Source organism: Paramisgurnus dabryanus, chromosome 8 (assembly GCF_030506205.2).
Source record: "Paramisgurnus dabryanus chromosome 8, PD_genome_1.1, whole genome shotgun sequence".
Lineage (NCBI taxonomy): Eukaryota > Metazoa > Chordata > Actinopteri > Cypriniformes > Cobitidae > Paramisgurnus > Paramisgurnus dabryanus.
In genome coordinates this window covers 39830160-39845089 of record NC_133344.1, presented here as the reverse complement: position 1 = coordinate 39845089, position 14930 = coordinate 39830160, and the positions used below count along the sequence as shown (strand labels likewise).

At 35.8% G+C, this 14930-nt stretch overlaps 2 protein-coding genes across 2 annotated transcripts in view; one reads left to right on the top strand and one right to left on the bottom strand.

Annotated features, from left to right (window-relative positions):
- LOC135771512 (claudin-4-like) overlaps positions 1 to 1042 on the bottom strand; it is a 28406-nt gene extending 27364 nt beyond the window's left edge. The window contains exon 1 of the mRNA XM_065281783.1: positions 546 to 1042. Within this exon, the coding sequence (XP_065137855.1) occupies positions 546 to 700 (155 nt within the window). The 5' untranslated portion in view covers positions 701 to 1042. The remainder of the gene's footprint in view (positions 1 to 545) is intronic.
- An 11684-nt stretch (positions 1043 to 12726) lies between these two features.
- On the top strand, positions 12727 to 13789 carry LOC135771510 (claudin-9). Its single transcript, XM_065281781.1, has one exon. The coding sequence runs from the start codon at positions 12979 to 12981 to the stop codon at positions 13633 to 13635; it is 657 nt and encodes a 218-aa protein (XP_065137853.1). The 5' UTR covers positions 12727 to 12978; the 3' UTR covers positions 13636 to 13789.
- Positions 13790 to 14930: the final 1141 nt, after the last annotated feature.

Sequence of the window (14930 nt, the reverse complement as noted above, 5' to 3'; positions counted from 1 at the left end):
TTTTAGGAGTTACTCATAGTTTCTTATAGTACGACGCAATAATAAGACATTTGTGAATAATGTAGCAAATAAGCAAGGCAACGGTATAAAATATACAAGTGCAAAAGTCACATGAAGTGTTCTGAAGGATGCTGAGCACAATTGATGATTAATAAACTGATTCGCAGCTAAACAATGCTGAATATTAAATCACCTTTTGTTTTTCACTAATCGCAGTACATGTCTATGCTTATCTAAGGAGTAGATGCAATAATCATCTGACAGCCATTTCCAGACAAAAAGCACATTCGCTTGCTAAAATCACTCGCAATCCGTGTCTTCATTCGCACGAATACATAAACACTGAGAACAGTTATTTAAATGAGACTGACAGGACCGGTTGCTCCACTTTTTTTTCCGTTTCATATATTGTATTACAGGCAAACCCTTCAAATCTTGACATGCCACACTTTTGGAGATTTAGTGCTCCTATCACAACTACTTTCACAAACATCGGATGTATAAGCATATCAAATATCAAAATAAAACATGCAGTAGATACTAACCTTATTTCAGCGTCCAGAGGAAAGTATTTGATAAATTTCCTTTTAAGTACTGCAGCACTATGTGTGCTATATACCTCCACTGTCCAGTGGTGTGCAGGGACGTTAGGGGGGAACTTGGAGGTGAAACATAATAAGGGATACTGGGATTGTTTCATAAAAGAAAGAACGCTCTGTTTGGTGGCCAAATCCACCGTTAGGACAATAACGGCTCTATTTTACACGGCAGCTCATTAAAATCTCATTGGCAAGGGTAAGAGGATATTGGGTTCCACAAGCACATACACAGGTAAGGAATGTCTACAATTAAGAGTTCGAGGAGAGATGGTTTGCCTCCAAAGCTGTAACATTTCATTTTTCAAGTGTGGCTTTACTGCTGTGGTATTAAAGCATTAAAATGCAGACTGCTATGATGAGATTGTGTTGTTTATCATATGACTGCAGGCAAAACAGCAACGAATCATATTTTGGAATTTGTTCAAAAGTCCCAGGACATGCATTGTGGGTAACTTATATAAGTTAGATTTGACATGGGAACAGATTCTTAAACCGCCGAGGCTCAGAGCAAACAATCTAAACTTCTTTTTCTAATTAGAACTGGTTCATCTAGTTCCCAGGCAAATCTTTACATGTAAAATAACACAGAAGCCAAAAACTGCCTAACAAGGTTGAACATGTCCGTCTTCAAAAAGAGGCGTTCGATTTTAACACTGGAGAACCCAAGAACCATTTTATTAGCATCAATTAACATTAGCCAAATTTGACCCGTGGGTTCTCGGGGTTAAAGTATAGCCAGATGAACATTTTAATGTTATTTGATGTTTTCATTGAGTCTTGAGTCACTTATATGTCAAAATATGTAAAAGAACAATTTTAACCCCTTCAGATCCTGCGTCCACTGGAATGGACATGTTTTGTGGTTCAAACCAATAAAAATGCTGATCAAACAATCAAAATAAGGCAAACTGATTAAACACCTGAAAAATCAGCGCTGAAGGGGTTAAATAACAATACAGCATCTGCGCATCTTTGGCTTACTTGAACACATGTGTCACTACGCAACAAACAACGGTGCGCTAAACTAGAGACTTGAACATAATAATGTGGCAATACTTACAGAACTGAGTATAAGAACTGGCTCATCTAGTTCTTATGAAGCCAAAAACTGCTTAAGGTTAAACATGTCAGACGTTGAGCTTTACTTACAAAAGAGGCATTCAATTTAAAAGTATAGTTTTGTTTTGATTGCCAGATGAACATTTTAATGTTATTTGATGTTTTCATGGAGTCACTTATAGGCTATGTCAAAATAGGGTGAAGTCAGGTAAAGTGGGACACTTTTTGGTAAATTGCATTTTAAACAACCTAAATCAGTTAGAATGTATTAAAATTGTATGTGTTTTGTTTAAATAGATTGTAATAAAGGTCACTATGGTGAATTTTTTTCAATTTATGAATTTATTATCAAACAGTTCATCTTTAAACATCATCTGACACCCTCTTCAGCAAACTGGAAGCAATCAGGTTGAGTGGGACACTTTGTTAGGAAAAGTGGGACACTATTTTATGGTTAAAATGAACATGACAAATACAATTCCAATAAAGTTTTGACATTGTGTAAAACGTAAATAAAACCAGAATACATGCATTAAAAATGTGTGGCGCATTATGAACCGCAAAATACAACACGGAGACCTTCAACTAATGAATACTTGGAAGAATTTTTTAAAAATGCATTTCTGGAACTAATGCAAAAATTGTAACATTGTAAACTTCACTCTACATTCAATAAATGGAACTTTCCTTTTCCTTTTGGAACATCTTTTTAGAACCTTTTAACAACTTCAGTGAACACATTCAAGACAGATGAAGTCATCGTCATCCATAAGTCCGTTGAGCTCTCCGCAGGACTCATGATACCACCGTTGGCAGTGGCAGCAAGCCACCCATTCATCATTGGCCTTTGGGCCAGTACAGGAACGCAATACGGAACGCAATACGCCGTATATCACTGCGTTCCAGGGGGAACCCCCTTTCAGCTAACATTTTAAAAAGCCTAGCCAATTCACTCTCAGCATTAGCTGAGAGCAGGGGGCTCTTCCCTGAAGCATGGCGGTAGCCACTCACCAGCCCTTTCACTCGCCTTTGCAGTGTTGATTTTGGGATGTTCCATGCCCTGGCTAAAAACCTTAATTTTGGTTTGTGTCCTTCATTCACCTCCTGCTCATATTCTTCAATAGCCCCTGCCATTCTCTCTTCACTCCACTGGTTTAGTTTTCTTCCTTTCCTATTTTGCTGTCTTTTCCTTTTCTGTATTGCCCTGTCTCTCCTTTCTTCTCTCTCTCTCTCTCTCTGTACTTCCCCTCTCTGTAAGGGTGCCATCTTGTGTATATTGAAAAATATAAATTTATAAAAATGTTATATTCAGACACATTATTATTACTTATAACTTTAAAATTTAATTTTTTGTTCATGAAATGGCCGTAGTGTGTGCTTGCATTAGCCCTAAAACTGTCCCACTCAACCTGAAATGCACTGTCCCACTCAACCTAACACTTTCAGGTTGAGTGGGACAGTGCTGTGAATCTAATTTTCACAAATATTTTATACAGTTAGATGCTCATTGTTATTAATCTCTAATACACAGACAGCATAAATGTATGTGTAAGCAAAAGTTTTATTGTTATATCATAAGTGACAGAATTATCAACCTTATTATTCTAAAATAGATTTACACTTGCCGGATGACTTACCGTGAGGTCCCAGGAGTGAAGCAATTTGAAAAATAACAACCAGCCCACATCTGTGATGTCACACCAATCACAACCTTTATTTCATATTCAATAGACATTCAGCTACAACATAGTAACAATTGTTGTGATTGGCTTACAAAATTAACCCCTTGCAGTACCCGAAAGCTTAAGTGTCCCACTCAACCTGATGTCCCACTCTACCTGAATTCACCCTACTTAAATTAACAATTTTAAATAACAATAACGCAATGAAATACGGAAGGTTATAATCGTTAACAAAAACGAACGAAAAAACGAAAACTATAAGTGTCCTTAACTGAAATAAAAATAAATAAATAAATAAAAATGGCATTCAAAATGTTCAAAGTGTTCGCAGTTAAAAGCAAGTTTGCGAAAGGTTGGTATCTCGTGAACACCTTTACATTATTACACATTAAAAAGTGGTATAAAAATATTTTTTATTTTGACTATAATTTGGTCAGTGTGTTAATGTCGACCAGAGAAGCGATTGCTACTTTAGAAAGTTAACTACTCGCAAGTTTGAGGTAAAATGCTCTTGGGTTGTCGATGTCAAAACACTATAAGTTGTGATTCAAACATTATAATATTGTTATTTGTTTACTCTTATACCGAATGTTTGCTGCTTCAATCGAGATGAGTAGGCTATTGTATAGGGTAAATTTAGTATAGGGTGTGAAAATTGTACAGCTGTGGTATCTGTATAGGGTGTGAATTCTGTAAAGAAGATCTGTAGATTTTTGGTACAGCATGTGGATTTTGACACATAACCCAAATTACAAAAAAGACTAAAACTAACACTAAAACTAAATTAAAACTAAGCATTTAAAAAAATTAAATAAACTATAGCAAACTCACTTTTAAAACTAATTAAAACTAAACTGAATTTGAAAACAAAAAGTCAAAACGAAATAAAAATAAAAACTAATGAAAAACTATAATAACCTTGGAAATATGTTGCTTATAAATGCATTCAGGTCTATATTTACTTTTGGCAGTGAGTCACTTGAAACCCACGACTAATAGATGTTAGTTAGTAGGCATGACATCAGAGAGTTTTTCCCCAGGGCTTTTTTTGGTTACGTAGGTCGAGTTTCTATAGAAGAGCGAAGTTACTGATAGAGATCTCGTGATGCTTCGGTGCTTTCCAGTGATCAAGCATTGATCAAGAGCACTGAAAAAGCACCGAAAGAACTTACAGCTTGACCGTATGAGGTAATGAAAGACTGCAGAGTTTCGAAACACAACTCCACAAAGAAACACTAATACTTGATAAGTTCAAGTCAATGACTGTTTAGAGCTAAATAAAATGTTGGTCTTGCCTAACAAATAACTTAACAGTAAGGTAATGAAATAGGTCACTAAGTGTCACTTATGTCATCTTTAACATTTTAAGCCTAACAAGTTCTGTGACCACTTGCGGTCCTACTGGGGGGTCCAATTCATAGTTCCAAAATCCCAACAGTCCCGCAATATAGACCCTTTTATTGTTTGTACACAATGATGACGTGGCAACGTATGCGCGCGCAGTTTGGTTATTTTAAAAAGTTGACTTCATGATCAACATTTTCAACACAGCTACCAGATAGTGGAGTGGATAAAAGACGTTAGCAGATGGCCAAATATAAAGTGGCCAGATACATATATACGTATATTACTATATTATATTAGTGCAACCAAACGCAACAACCAGACATTTTGATGCAGGGAAACCGTTTTAACCGAGTTGCTAACCCGTTATAACCACTGGGGAACAACAACACTTCTGTTGCCAAAATGCGCGTGCAGGCTATTTGATCACGTGGGCTGTAAAAGGGTCTATTACTTTTTAAATAATAAAAATATAAATATATATATTTTGCACCAACCCTTGTTAAATTTGAAATATTTAGGGATTACAAGTTATGGTGTCAAAAATCACTGTGAGAATATCTATAATGACTTTATTGTCAAATATCATTGGATTTAATTTACAGAACCGCCAAATCATAAACATCCGCTGTGGCTAGTAATGTTGTCAAATCACTGTCCAATTTGGCGGGTTACTTTTTATAAATTATGTTCAGTCGTTAATTTCTTGGTAAAGCGTGAGTCATCATGGTATACTAAATACAGCATTATTGCGCAGCATCTGAGCATCTTTTCCTTACTTGAAAACATCTGTCACTACGCTACAAATAAAGGTGCCCTAGACTAGAGACTCTAACATAATTATGTGGCAATACTTACTGTGCCTTGCAAAAGTTTTCAGCCCCCTTGAACTTTTCGACCTTTTGCCACATTTCAGGCTTCAAACATGAAGATATAAAACTGTATTTTTTTTTAAGAATCAACAACAAGTGGGACACAATCATGAAGTGGGACGAAATTTATTGGACATTTCAAACCTTTTTAACAAATAAAAAACTGAAAAATTGGGCGTGCAAAATTATTCAGCCCCTTTACTTTCAGTGCAGCAAACTCTCTCCAGATGTTCAGTGAGGATCTCTGAATGATCCAATGTTGACCTAAATGACTAATGATGATAAATAGAGAGAGCATCATGAAGAACAAGGAACACACCAGGCAGGTCCAAGATACTGTTGTGGAGAAGTATAAAGCCGGATTTGGATACAAAAAGATTTCCCAAGCTTTAAACATCCCAAGGAGCACTATGCAAGCGATAATATTGAAATGGAAGGCCACTGAAAATCTACAAAGACCCGTCCGTCCGTCTAAACTTTCAGCTTAAACAAGGAGAAGACTGATCAGAGATGCAGCCAAGAGGCCCATGATCTTTCTGGATGAACTGCAGAGATCAACAGCTGAGGTGGGAGAGTCTGTCCATAGAACAACAATCAGTCGTATACTGCACAAATCTGGCCTTTATGGAAGAGAGGCAAGAAGAAAGCCATTTCTTAAAGATATCCATAAATAGTGTCACCTGGAAGATGGAAGAAGGTGCTCTTTGTCAGATGAAACAAAAATCGAACTTTTTGGCAACAATGCAAAATTATTTTATGTTTGGCATAAAAGCAACACAGCTCATCACCCTGAACACATCATCCCCACTGTCAAACATGGAGGTGGCAGCATCATGGTTTGGGCCTGCTTTTTTTCAGCAGGGACAGGGAAGATGGTTAAAATTGATAGAACGATGGATGGAGCCAAATACAGTGCCACTCCTGAAACCTGATGGAGTCTACAAAAGACCTGAGACTGGGACAGGGATTTGTCTTCCAACAAAACAATGATCCAAAACATAAAGCAAAATCTACAATGGAATGGTTCACAAATAAACATATCCAGGTGTTAGAATGGCCAAGTCAAAGTCCAGACCTGAATCCAATCGAGAATCTGTGGAATGAACTGAAAACTGCTGTTCACAAACGCTCTCCATCCAACCTCACTGAGCTCAAGCTGTTTTGGAAGGACGAATGGGCAAACATTTCAGTCTCTCGATGTGCAAAACTGATAGAGACATACCCCAAGCGACTTACAGCTGTAATCGCAGCAAAAAGTGGCGCTACAAAGTATTAACTTAAAGGAGCATTTCACCCGTGGACAAATTAATCTTTATTAAAAGTGGATCATATTTGTAGTGGAAATGTAACATAAATTTCGAAATTGGTGCCTATTTGACAGAGAAAAGGAGTGTTTGAAGTCTCACCCCCTCTACAAGATATAGGACTTCCTTCTTTCAATGATACAAAATGATGATTTTTACATCATTGAAAGAAGGAAGTGCAACACTGAAATCCATTATTTCTCCTGTCTCAGGGGAAACGATGCATGACCATTCAAAAACATGACTGGGTTTCTAACTATACAAAGCTTAATGCAAATGGGTGAAGTGTCCCTTTAAGGGGGCTAAATAATTTTGCACACCCAATTTTTCAGTTTTTTATTTGTTAAAAAAGTTTGAAATATCCAATAAATTTCATTCCACTTCATGATTGTGTCCCACTTGTTGTTGATTCTTCACAAAAAATTACAGTTTTAGTATCTTTATTTTTTGAAGCCTGAAATGTGGCAAAATGTTGAAAAGTTCAAGGGGGCCAAATACTTTCGTAACTGGTGTTAAACCCTAGCGTAAAAAAGGAAAGTCGCCCCAAACAACAAGAGTAGAAGTTTTTAGTTGTGGGCAAAGATTAATCACAGACAAAATAAAAGGGAATTTTTGCATAATATATGTGTGTTTTGTGTGTAATTATATATATATATATATATATATATATATATATATATATATATATATATATATATATATATATATATATATATATATATATATATATATATATATATATATATATATATAATGTGTACACACACACGCGTAAATGTTTTTTAAATACATCTTTAGAGGATTCTCATTCAAGGATAGTCAAATGGGGTTTTCACTATAGTTTTTAAAAATGTTTGTATATTTCCAGCACACTAATGCTGCTGGTATTGTCAGACATGATGACTTTTAATAAATATAAACATTTGTAATGGTAGTAATTTCAGTCTCTTAAAACAATTTTGAAAAGCAAAATGCTTTATTACATTTATGCATTTGGCAGACTCTTTAATCCAAAGCACCTTATAGTGCATTACGAGGTATAAATTTTTTATTAACATCATGTGTGTTCTTTGGGTTTGAATCCATGACGTTTTGCACTGCATATGCAATGCTCTACCACTGAGCTACACAGGGCACTATAAACAACACTGCATTATAAACAACATTGATTTTTAAACATCACATTATAGACGTTTTCATCTGAAGCACACATGTTGTCGCAGCTAAGCACCTTGCCCAAAGTTATCTCTTTTATGGTCTGGCTAGTGGTTAAACGGACATGTAGAACAAATACCTTTGGTTTTCTAAAGACCAGGGGAGACGGTGAGCATGGATCACTGCTATGCAAGGAGGTTTGACACTTTTGCAGACAGGCAGGCAAGGTTTTATCTGTATTGCATACATTCATTTTACACAGTAACGTTAGTTCAGTGTAATGTTTGATACGCTTTAGCTATAATTTGAACTAATGTCATTTACTTCGCTTATAAGTAATTTGTTTATGTTGTAATGTACTGTCACTTCCTATATTTTTATTAAAAATAAACAGAAATCTAGATGTGCTGCACCTGTTTTATCTCTCAGTCTCAGTCTGTATTCTCACAGACAAATACCCTCCAGCACTTCATTAACGTTGTGCGTGTGATCATGAGAAAGCATGGTAAAACAGGTTCACACTCCCATACTAATGGGTGTAAATTCAACGGCTTCACAAGCCAGAACATGCATGCTCTTCTTTTTAGAGAAATACACCGTGTTGATCTTAAAAATTGCTTCATTTTTGTTGTGTAATCTTAAGAACAAATTGTCAGGAGCGTCTTGTGTTATCACATATTTTATATTTACTTTTTTGTTATAGGCTTCTTGGATTGTTTTTCAACAGGCACAAACGAATGACTTTAAAGTTTGGAGCATGTTGTCCTTATAGTGACCCAAAATTTTAGTTTGTTCAGGCACATAATAGTGACAGACGTCCTTTTTAATCTCAAAATTATTTAACTATATCTATTCTTTCTTTTATCATTGTTTATTGTTTCATCATCATCATCATCATCATCATCATAGTAAAATGAAAATGACTAGTAAACGGTAAGGCGAGTCAGTGTCAAAATTACACATTTTGTTTCATGAACTCATTTTCTACATTAAATTTGACAGAAACACATGTGAAAACAACCAGTAAATTAGTGTTAAATGTATTATTTATTTGACTTTATTTCCTTAACTCTGATTAAATCCTATGTAACCTTAAGTGTTGTCTACATTTTTACGAGTGGTTGGGTACTGGAATACACTTTGTTTGATTGTGAAATTGTACCAGAAAAACCACCTTACACTTCAAAACATGCTAATAATACATCAAGCAAGTTCTTATCTAGTAGCTCCACCTGTCTGCTAAATGCATGAACTAAAGTGATTGTTCAACAACATATACAACATAAACTGTTTAGTTAAACCTTTAGGGGTGGTTTCACGGACAGGGATTAGCTTAAGCCAGGACTAGACCTTAGTTTAATTAGGAAATATAACTAGTTTTGACAAACATGCCTCACTAAATACATTACTTGTGTGCATTTTGAGGCAAAACAACGGGCACAGATGTATTTTAAGATATGTCAGTGCAAGTTGATTTCAATTTGGACAGCTCTTACATTTATTTTAGTCTAGGACTAGTCTAATCACTGTCCGGAAAACCACCCCTTAAAGTTTTAAAATAGGATTGTCTATTTGCATGCCATATGGAAAAAATATATATAATTATATAAAATATATAAAATATATAATTTTAAATATATTTCAAAATATTCAAAAAAAATAGGAATATGTTGACAGAAAATATTTTTTGCCAATATACTTTCTGTATATTTTGAAATATATTAAAAAACAAATATATTCAAAGCATTTAAAATATATATTTACCCCTCCATATTTCAAACCAAAAAAATATATTCATGTCCCATCGGAAGAAAATGTTTTTTGTTACAAACCTGTAAACATAACAGATTTGAAAAGTTTGAAACAAAAATATATTTTCAAATTCAAAATATATATTAAATTAAGCTTACTTAATTACTTTCTACAAAATGTTTTAAAGGGGACATATCATGAAAAAGACTTTTTCCATGTTTAAGTGCTATAATTGGGTCCCCAGTGCTTCTATCAACTTAAAAAAAAAAAAAAAAAAGATCAACTCAGGAACTTAGTTTTGGTAAACCATTCTCTGCAAGCATGTGAAAAAATAGGTCATTTAAATTTGGCTTCCCTGTGATGTCAGAAGGGGATTATACAACACTTCCATTAAGTACAGAGATCAGCTCATTTGCATTTTAAAGGTCACACCCAAAACGGCACATTTTTGCTCACACCTACAGAGTGGCAATTTTAACATGATATAATAAATTATCTATATGGTATTTTGAGCTAGAACTTCACATACATACTCTGGGGACACCAAATATTTATTTACATCTTAAAAGTCTTGTGAAATGTCCCCTTTAAGCATATATTTAAAATATTTCTGGCCAGAAAAATGTATTTTTTTTTCCCGTATGGGTTAAGCTAAAAGGACTCTCTCGTTCACTAAGCATGCGTAACCACAATATTTAAAATTACCAAATGGTTGTCGAAAAAACTCAAATCTTAAACTGAAAGTTCATTATTTTGCCTTAATTGTTCATTTATTTTGAGTTATTTTTCATATTAGTGAAACATGCTAATAAGAGAATGTCAATCGATCATCAGCCACCGTACTGATGTAAAAGTGCTTTATTTTATCTTTATACTTATCTTTCTGTGTCTGTGTGTTAACATTATATGGTAGATGGACAAAGTCAGGTTAATGATTGTCAGAAACAGACTGGCAGACACTGCTGTTATCTGCTGACTATATACAAAGTGGATGCATGTATAAATTAAGTGGGTCAGTTAACCGCTACACTTGATGTGCGTGTAAATACATTTGCCCTCAAGGGGCTGAAACAGTTTGCTTTCATTCATAATACTGTACATACAGATGTAAACAGATGTCCTTACATCCTTTCCACAAATAAGGGTCCTACAGGACTATAGGCAAAATTTGACTGGTTTCAATCCATGTCCAAAATTTAAATTTCACTTCTTCTGGAACTTTTTGTTTATTTACAATAAATTTATTTAATGTCAGAAGATGCCACAATTGTGCTAGTAATTCAAAGGGTTCATGTTATTTTAGTGTTGGAATGTCAGTTTCATGGTATGAATTGAGAGGGGGTTAACAGGTTAAAGAATAACTTAGTCTTGTTAATAACGTAGTCTTGTTTTAGTCTTAGTTTATGCAGAGATGACTGATACATACAAACAATTATTAATAAGATACTTTTTTATAAATATTTTCAATATATTGATTCCCTATTTGTACTGTTATAGGAAAACAGATTTTAAACATAACCGTTTCTAATGTTGCATTCAAATAATGTGCTAAGGTCGTGTTAATTTATCATTATTGCAAAGTCATAAAGACTAAATTGTGACCACAAAAGTAATTATAATGTGACCAAAAACATTGAAAATAATGATGTGTATGTATGAAGTGAAGTCTCAGCGTTACCCCAGTAATCTCTTTCCTAAGAGTTCAGATTCAGATCAGTTCAACACCTTGTTTGTGGCTGAATGAAGCAGATGTAAAATGGTAAAATTAAAAGTCTACTGAGTGAATAATAAAGAAAGCAATTTGCTCCCACCCACTGGCACAATAGTGTAACCTGCACTCAACTTGTTGAATAATCCACCACACTGACGTCCTATCAAGTCAAATGTATGTTTGATATGTTTAATAAACTACTTTACAGCCTTTAAACACAAATATTTGGGAGAAACCGCATAACTGTTACATAAATCATCAAGTAGTAGTGTGTTGCATGGCACGGCCAGAACCTAAATCATTGTCACACATAAAAAATAGATGTATCATGTGAAACTTCACAGTATACAATATGAGATAGACCTCTCTTTAATGATCTTATTATAATCTAGGTGTAACCTTTTCTTGTCTACTGTCTTTATACCTGCCTTCTGTATAATCTCACAGCTCAGTTAATTACAAACACTATTCATCTTTTGACTATATTAACATGCCAGAGGAGAAATGGTCCTTTCGGTAGATCCTGCTTGCTTCAAAGTTTTTCATTCACTTATAAAACAAATGGAGTTTTGGTTCCTTGATATTAGGCCTATTCAGACGCTAATTGTTTCTCATGAGGATGTCTGTAGAATATATATTTGCATGCCTCATTCGCAATAAAACTCATGCATTTGGATGAAGATAAATTTTGGGTGGATGTTTATTATTCGAAACACCTGGAAATGCCTAAGGTTTTGGACACGGCCGAGAAATAAAATGCAAATGGTAACATTTCTGAGAAAGTGTTGACACGAACAACAATTTTTCTACTAATCATATTGTATTAGCCACATTGCCAACTCATATCTGTCAAATCTGGGTGCTAGTTTTCTTTTCCTTTTCAGATGCACAGTGGTTGTGAATGAAGATTGTCACTTTAGTATTATGATTGTTTTAGTAACTCCAACTATCATCTCCGATTTCTTATGAAGTTTTCTGGAATGTTTAAACAAATGCAGTAACTAAAATTTGATGGTATTTTCCTGGGCCCTGGGACATCAAAAGTACATTAAAAGCCCTCACAGACAGATGCAAGATAAAGCTGAGACTGGATTATGTTTTAAGACAAAGAGTGAGTTGTCTCAGGCGGACACATGAGACACCACTAACCTTAATTTATTAAAAATAAGCCCTAACTATATATCCTGTATATAATCCACATATTACACATTACTAAACTATTCTGATGCCTTCCCAGTACAAGAAAAGTCCCACAATAGCCCTGCTTTCATCTGTACCACGTTTAACATGATGCCATCCAAGACTCCACCTTCCATCGTCTTAGCAGTATAAAGAAGGTAGAAACTTCATCTCTCTCTCGCTCTCTCTCTTTCTCTCTCTCCCTTTCACCATCTCTTTATTTAAGCAAGCCTTTAGATCTGTGGGCTGCTCCGACACAGGAGCTAATCTTCAGGGCTGAACATCACAATCTGTGAAGCAGCAGGGAAAATCAAAGCAGCGATGGCGTCAGCCGGCCTGGAGATTTTAGGGATAATTCTGACAGTAGCGGGCTGGCTGGGCGTTATGGTCGCCTGCTGCTTGCCCATGTGGAGAGTTGCAGCGTACATAGGCCAGAACATCGTAATAACTCAGATCGTGTGGGAAGGTTTGTGGATGAGCTGCGTGGTGCAGAGCACCGGACAGATGCACTGCCGCGTCTACGACTCCATGCTGGGACTTCCGGATGACCTGCAAGCCGCTCGCGCGCTCTGCGTCGTAAGTACGCTGCTCGGTGTGGTGGGCATGGCCCTGGCAGTAGCTGGGGCAAAATGCACCAACTGCACTTCGGACACAGCAAGCAAGCCACGCATCATTATGGCGTCCGGAGGGACGTTTGTGACCTGCGGACTGCTGTTGTTAGTGGCCGTGTGCTGGACCGCCAACGGCATCGTCATGGATTTTCACAACCCGCTCCTGGAGGAGACGCAAAAGAGAGAATTTGGAAATTCGCTGTACTTCGGATGGGGCGCTTCTTGCTTGTTGATCCTAGGGGGAGCCATTTTGTCTTGTTCCTGTTCTTCGAAAGCACGAAACCACGCTACGCCGACAAGGGCAGAGTACTCGGGGGTCAAATCTCAAATCTCAGTGAATGCATATGACAGAAAAGACTACGTCTGAGGGGGTTTGAATTTTTGCACACTGACAACCTCATCATCAACAACAACAATAATAATAAGCAGTCAGATGTCAATAACAATTTATAAATTCATTCTTGATCCCAAATACTAATTTAAAACCTGGAAAAAGAGCTATATGAAGACAATTAAACTGATTACTAGCATGGACAATCAAAGATTAATGGTATCATTTTATTTTCTTGTTTAAGTATTCATAAACTGGTTTGTCATTTAATCTAACCTTTGTAAAATCCAAATGTATAGATCAGTAGATGAATAATCAGTTGCTTTTTGATTCAAATTCCATATGATTTGTATATAGCAAGATATTTTGCTGTCATTATCAAGGGCTACCCTATGTGGGTTTCTAAAATTCAGTCATTGTTGACCTATAGAAACACAGAAAACCGAGGAGTTGTAAAAGTTTGAAAAGTGCACTCTCACTATTTGAGATGGATCTTACTTTTAAAGGTACTCTTTGTCTGCACAGAAGTGAATGAAAACAATGTGCTGGTTGTTCTGGTTGGGGTTTTAGCTCGGGCGAGTGTAACTGAGACCAAAGATAAGGCACCTGCCTTATTGCCTCTATAATTACCAAAGCATTCAGTTATTAGAAAACTAGAGGGTCAAAACCCCAACCTGCTCCTGCCGGACACTCATTAAATATTTGCTTTGTATCGTACATTTCGTAACACTTTACAATAGAGTTGTATTTGTTAACATTAGTAGATGCATAAGCTAGCAATACTTCTACTGCATTTATTCATCTTAGTTCATGTTCATTTATGCCTTTCCTAATACATTTCTTAAATAAAAGTTGTGAAGCTGTTAATATTAGCTAATGCTCAATAAACTAACATGAGTAACCAACGCTATCTCATGGCAATTCGTACGTATTTTACAATTCGTACGACCACATTCGTACATGTTTGTACGATTTACCTTTGCTCCTGTGGCGTTGGGGATAGGGGAAGAGTTAGGTGTGGGGGTTCGTTTTTTTATGATAATCATACATTTTGGCATGATGAACTTTGTACGAATCGATTTGAATTGGCCAACTTGTAAAATATGTACAAATTCTCATGGGATCATGCTGGAATAACATTAACAAATACTAAGGGCCAGATTTACTAAACGTGGCAATTTTTTTTCCAAAAAAAGTGCAGATGGGAGTGGTATAATCTGTGGGTTATTTACTAAAAAAGCATAAATTAAATAACACAGGTGCAACAGCTGATTTCCATAATGCAATCTACCACGAGCAGCGCAAATTACTTCAGCGTTGCAAATAATCAG

Coding starts and splice junctions, on each gene's coding strand:
- LOC135771510 (XM_065281781.1), top strand. CDS start 12,979: ATGGCGTCAGCCGGCCTGGAGATTTTAGGGATAATTCTGACAGTAGCG.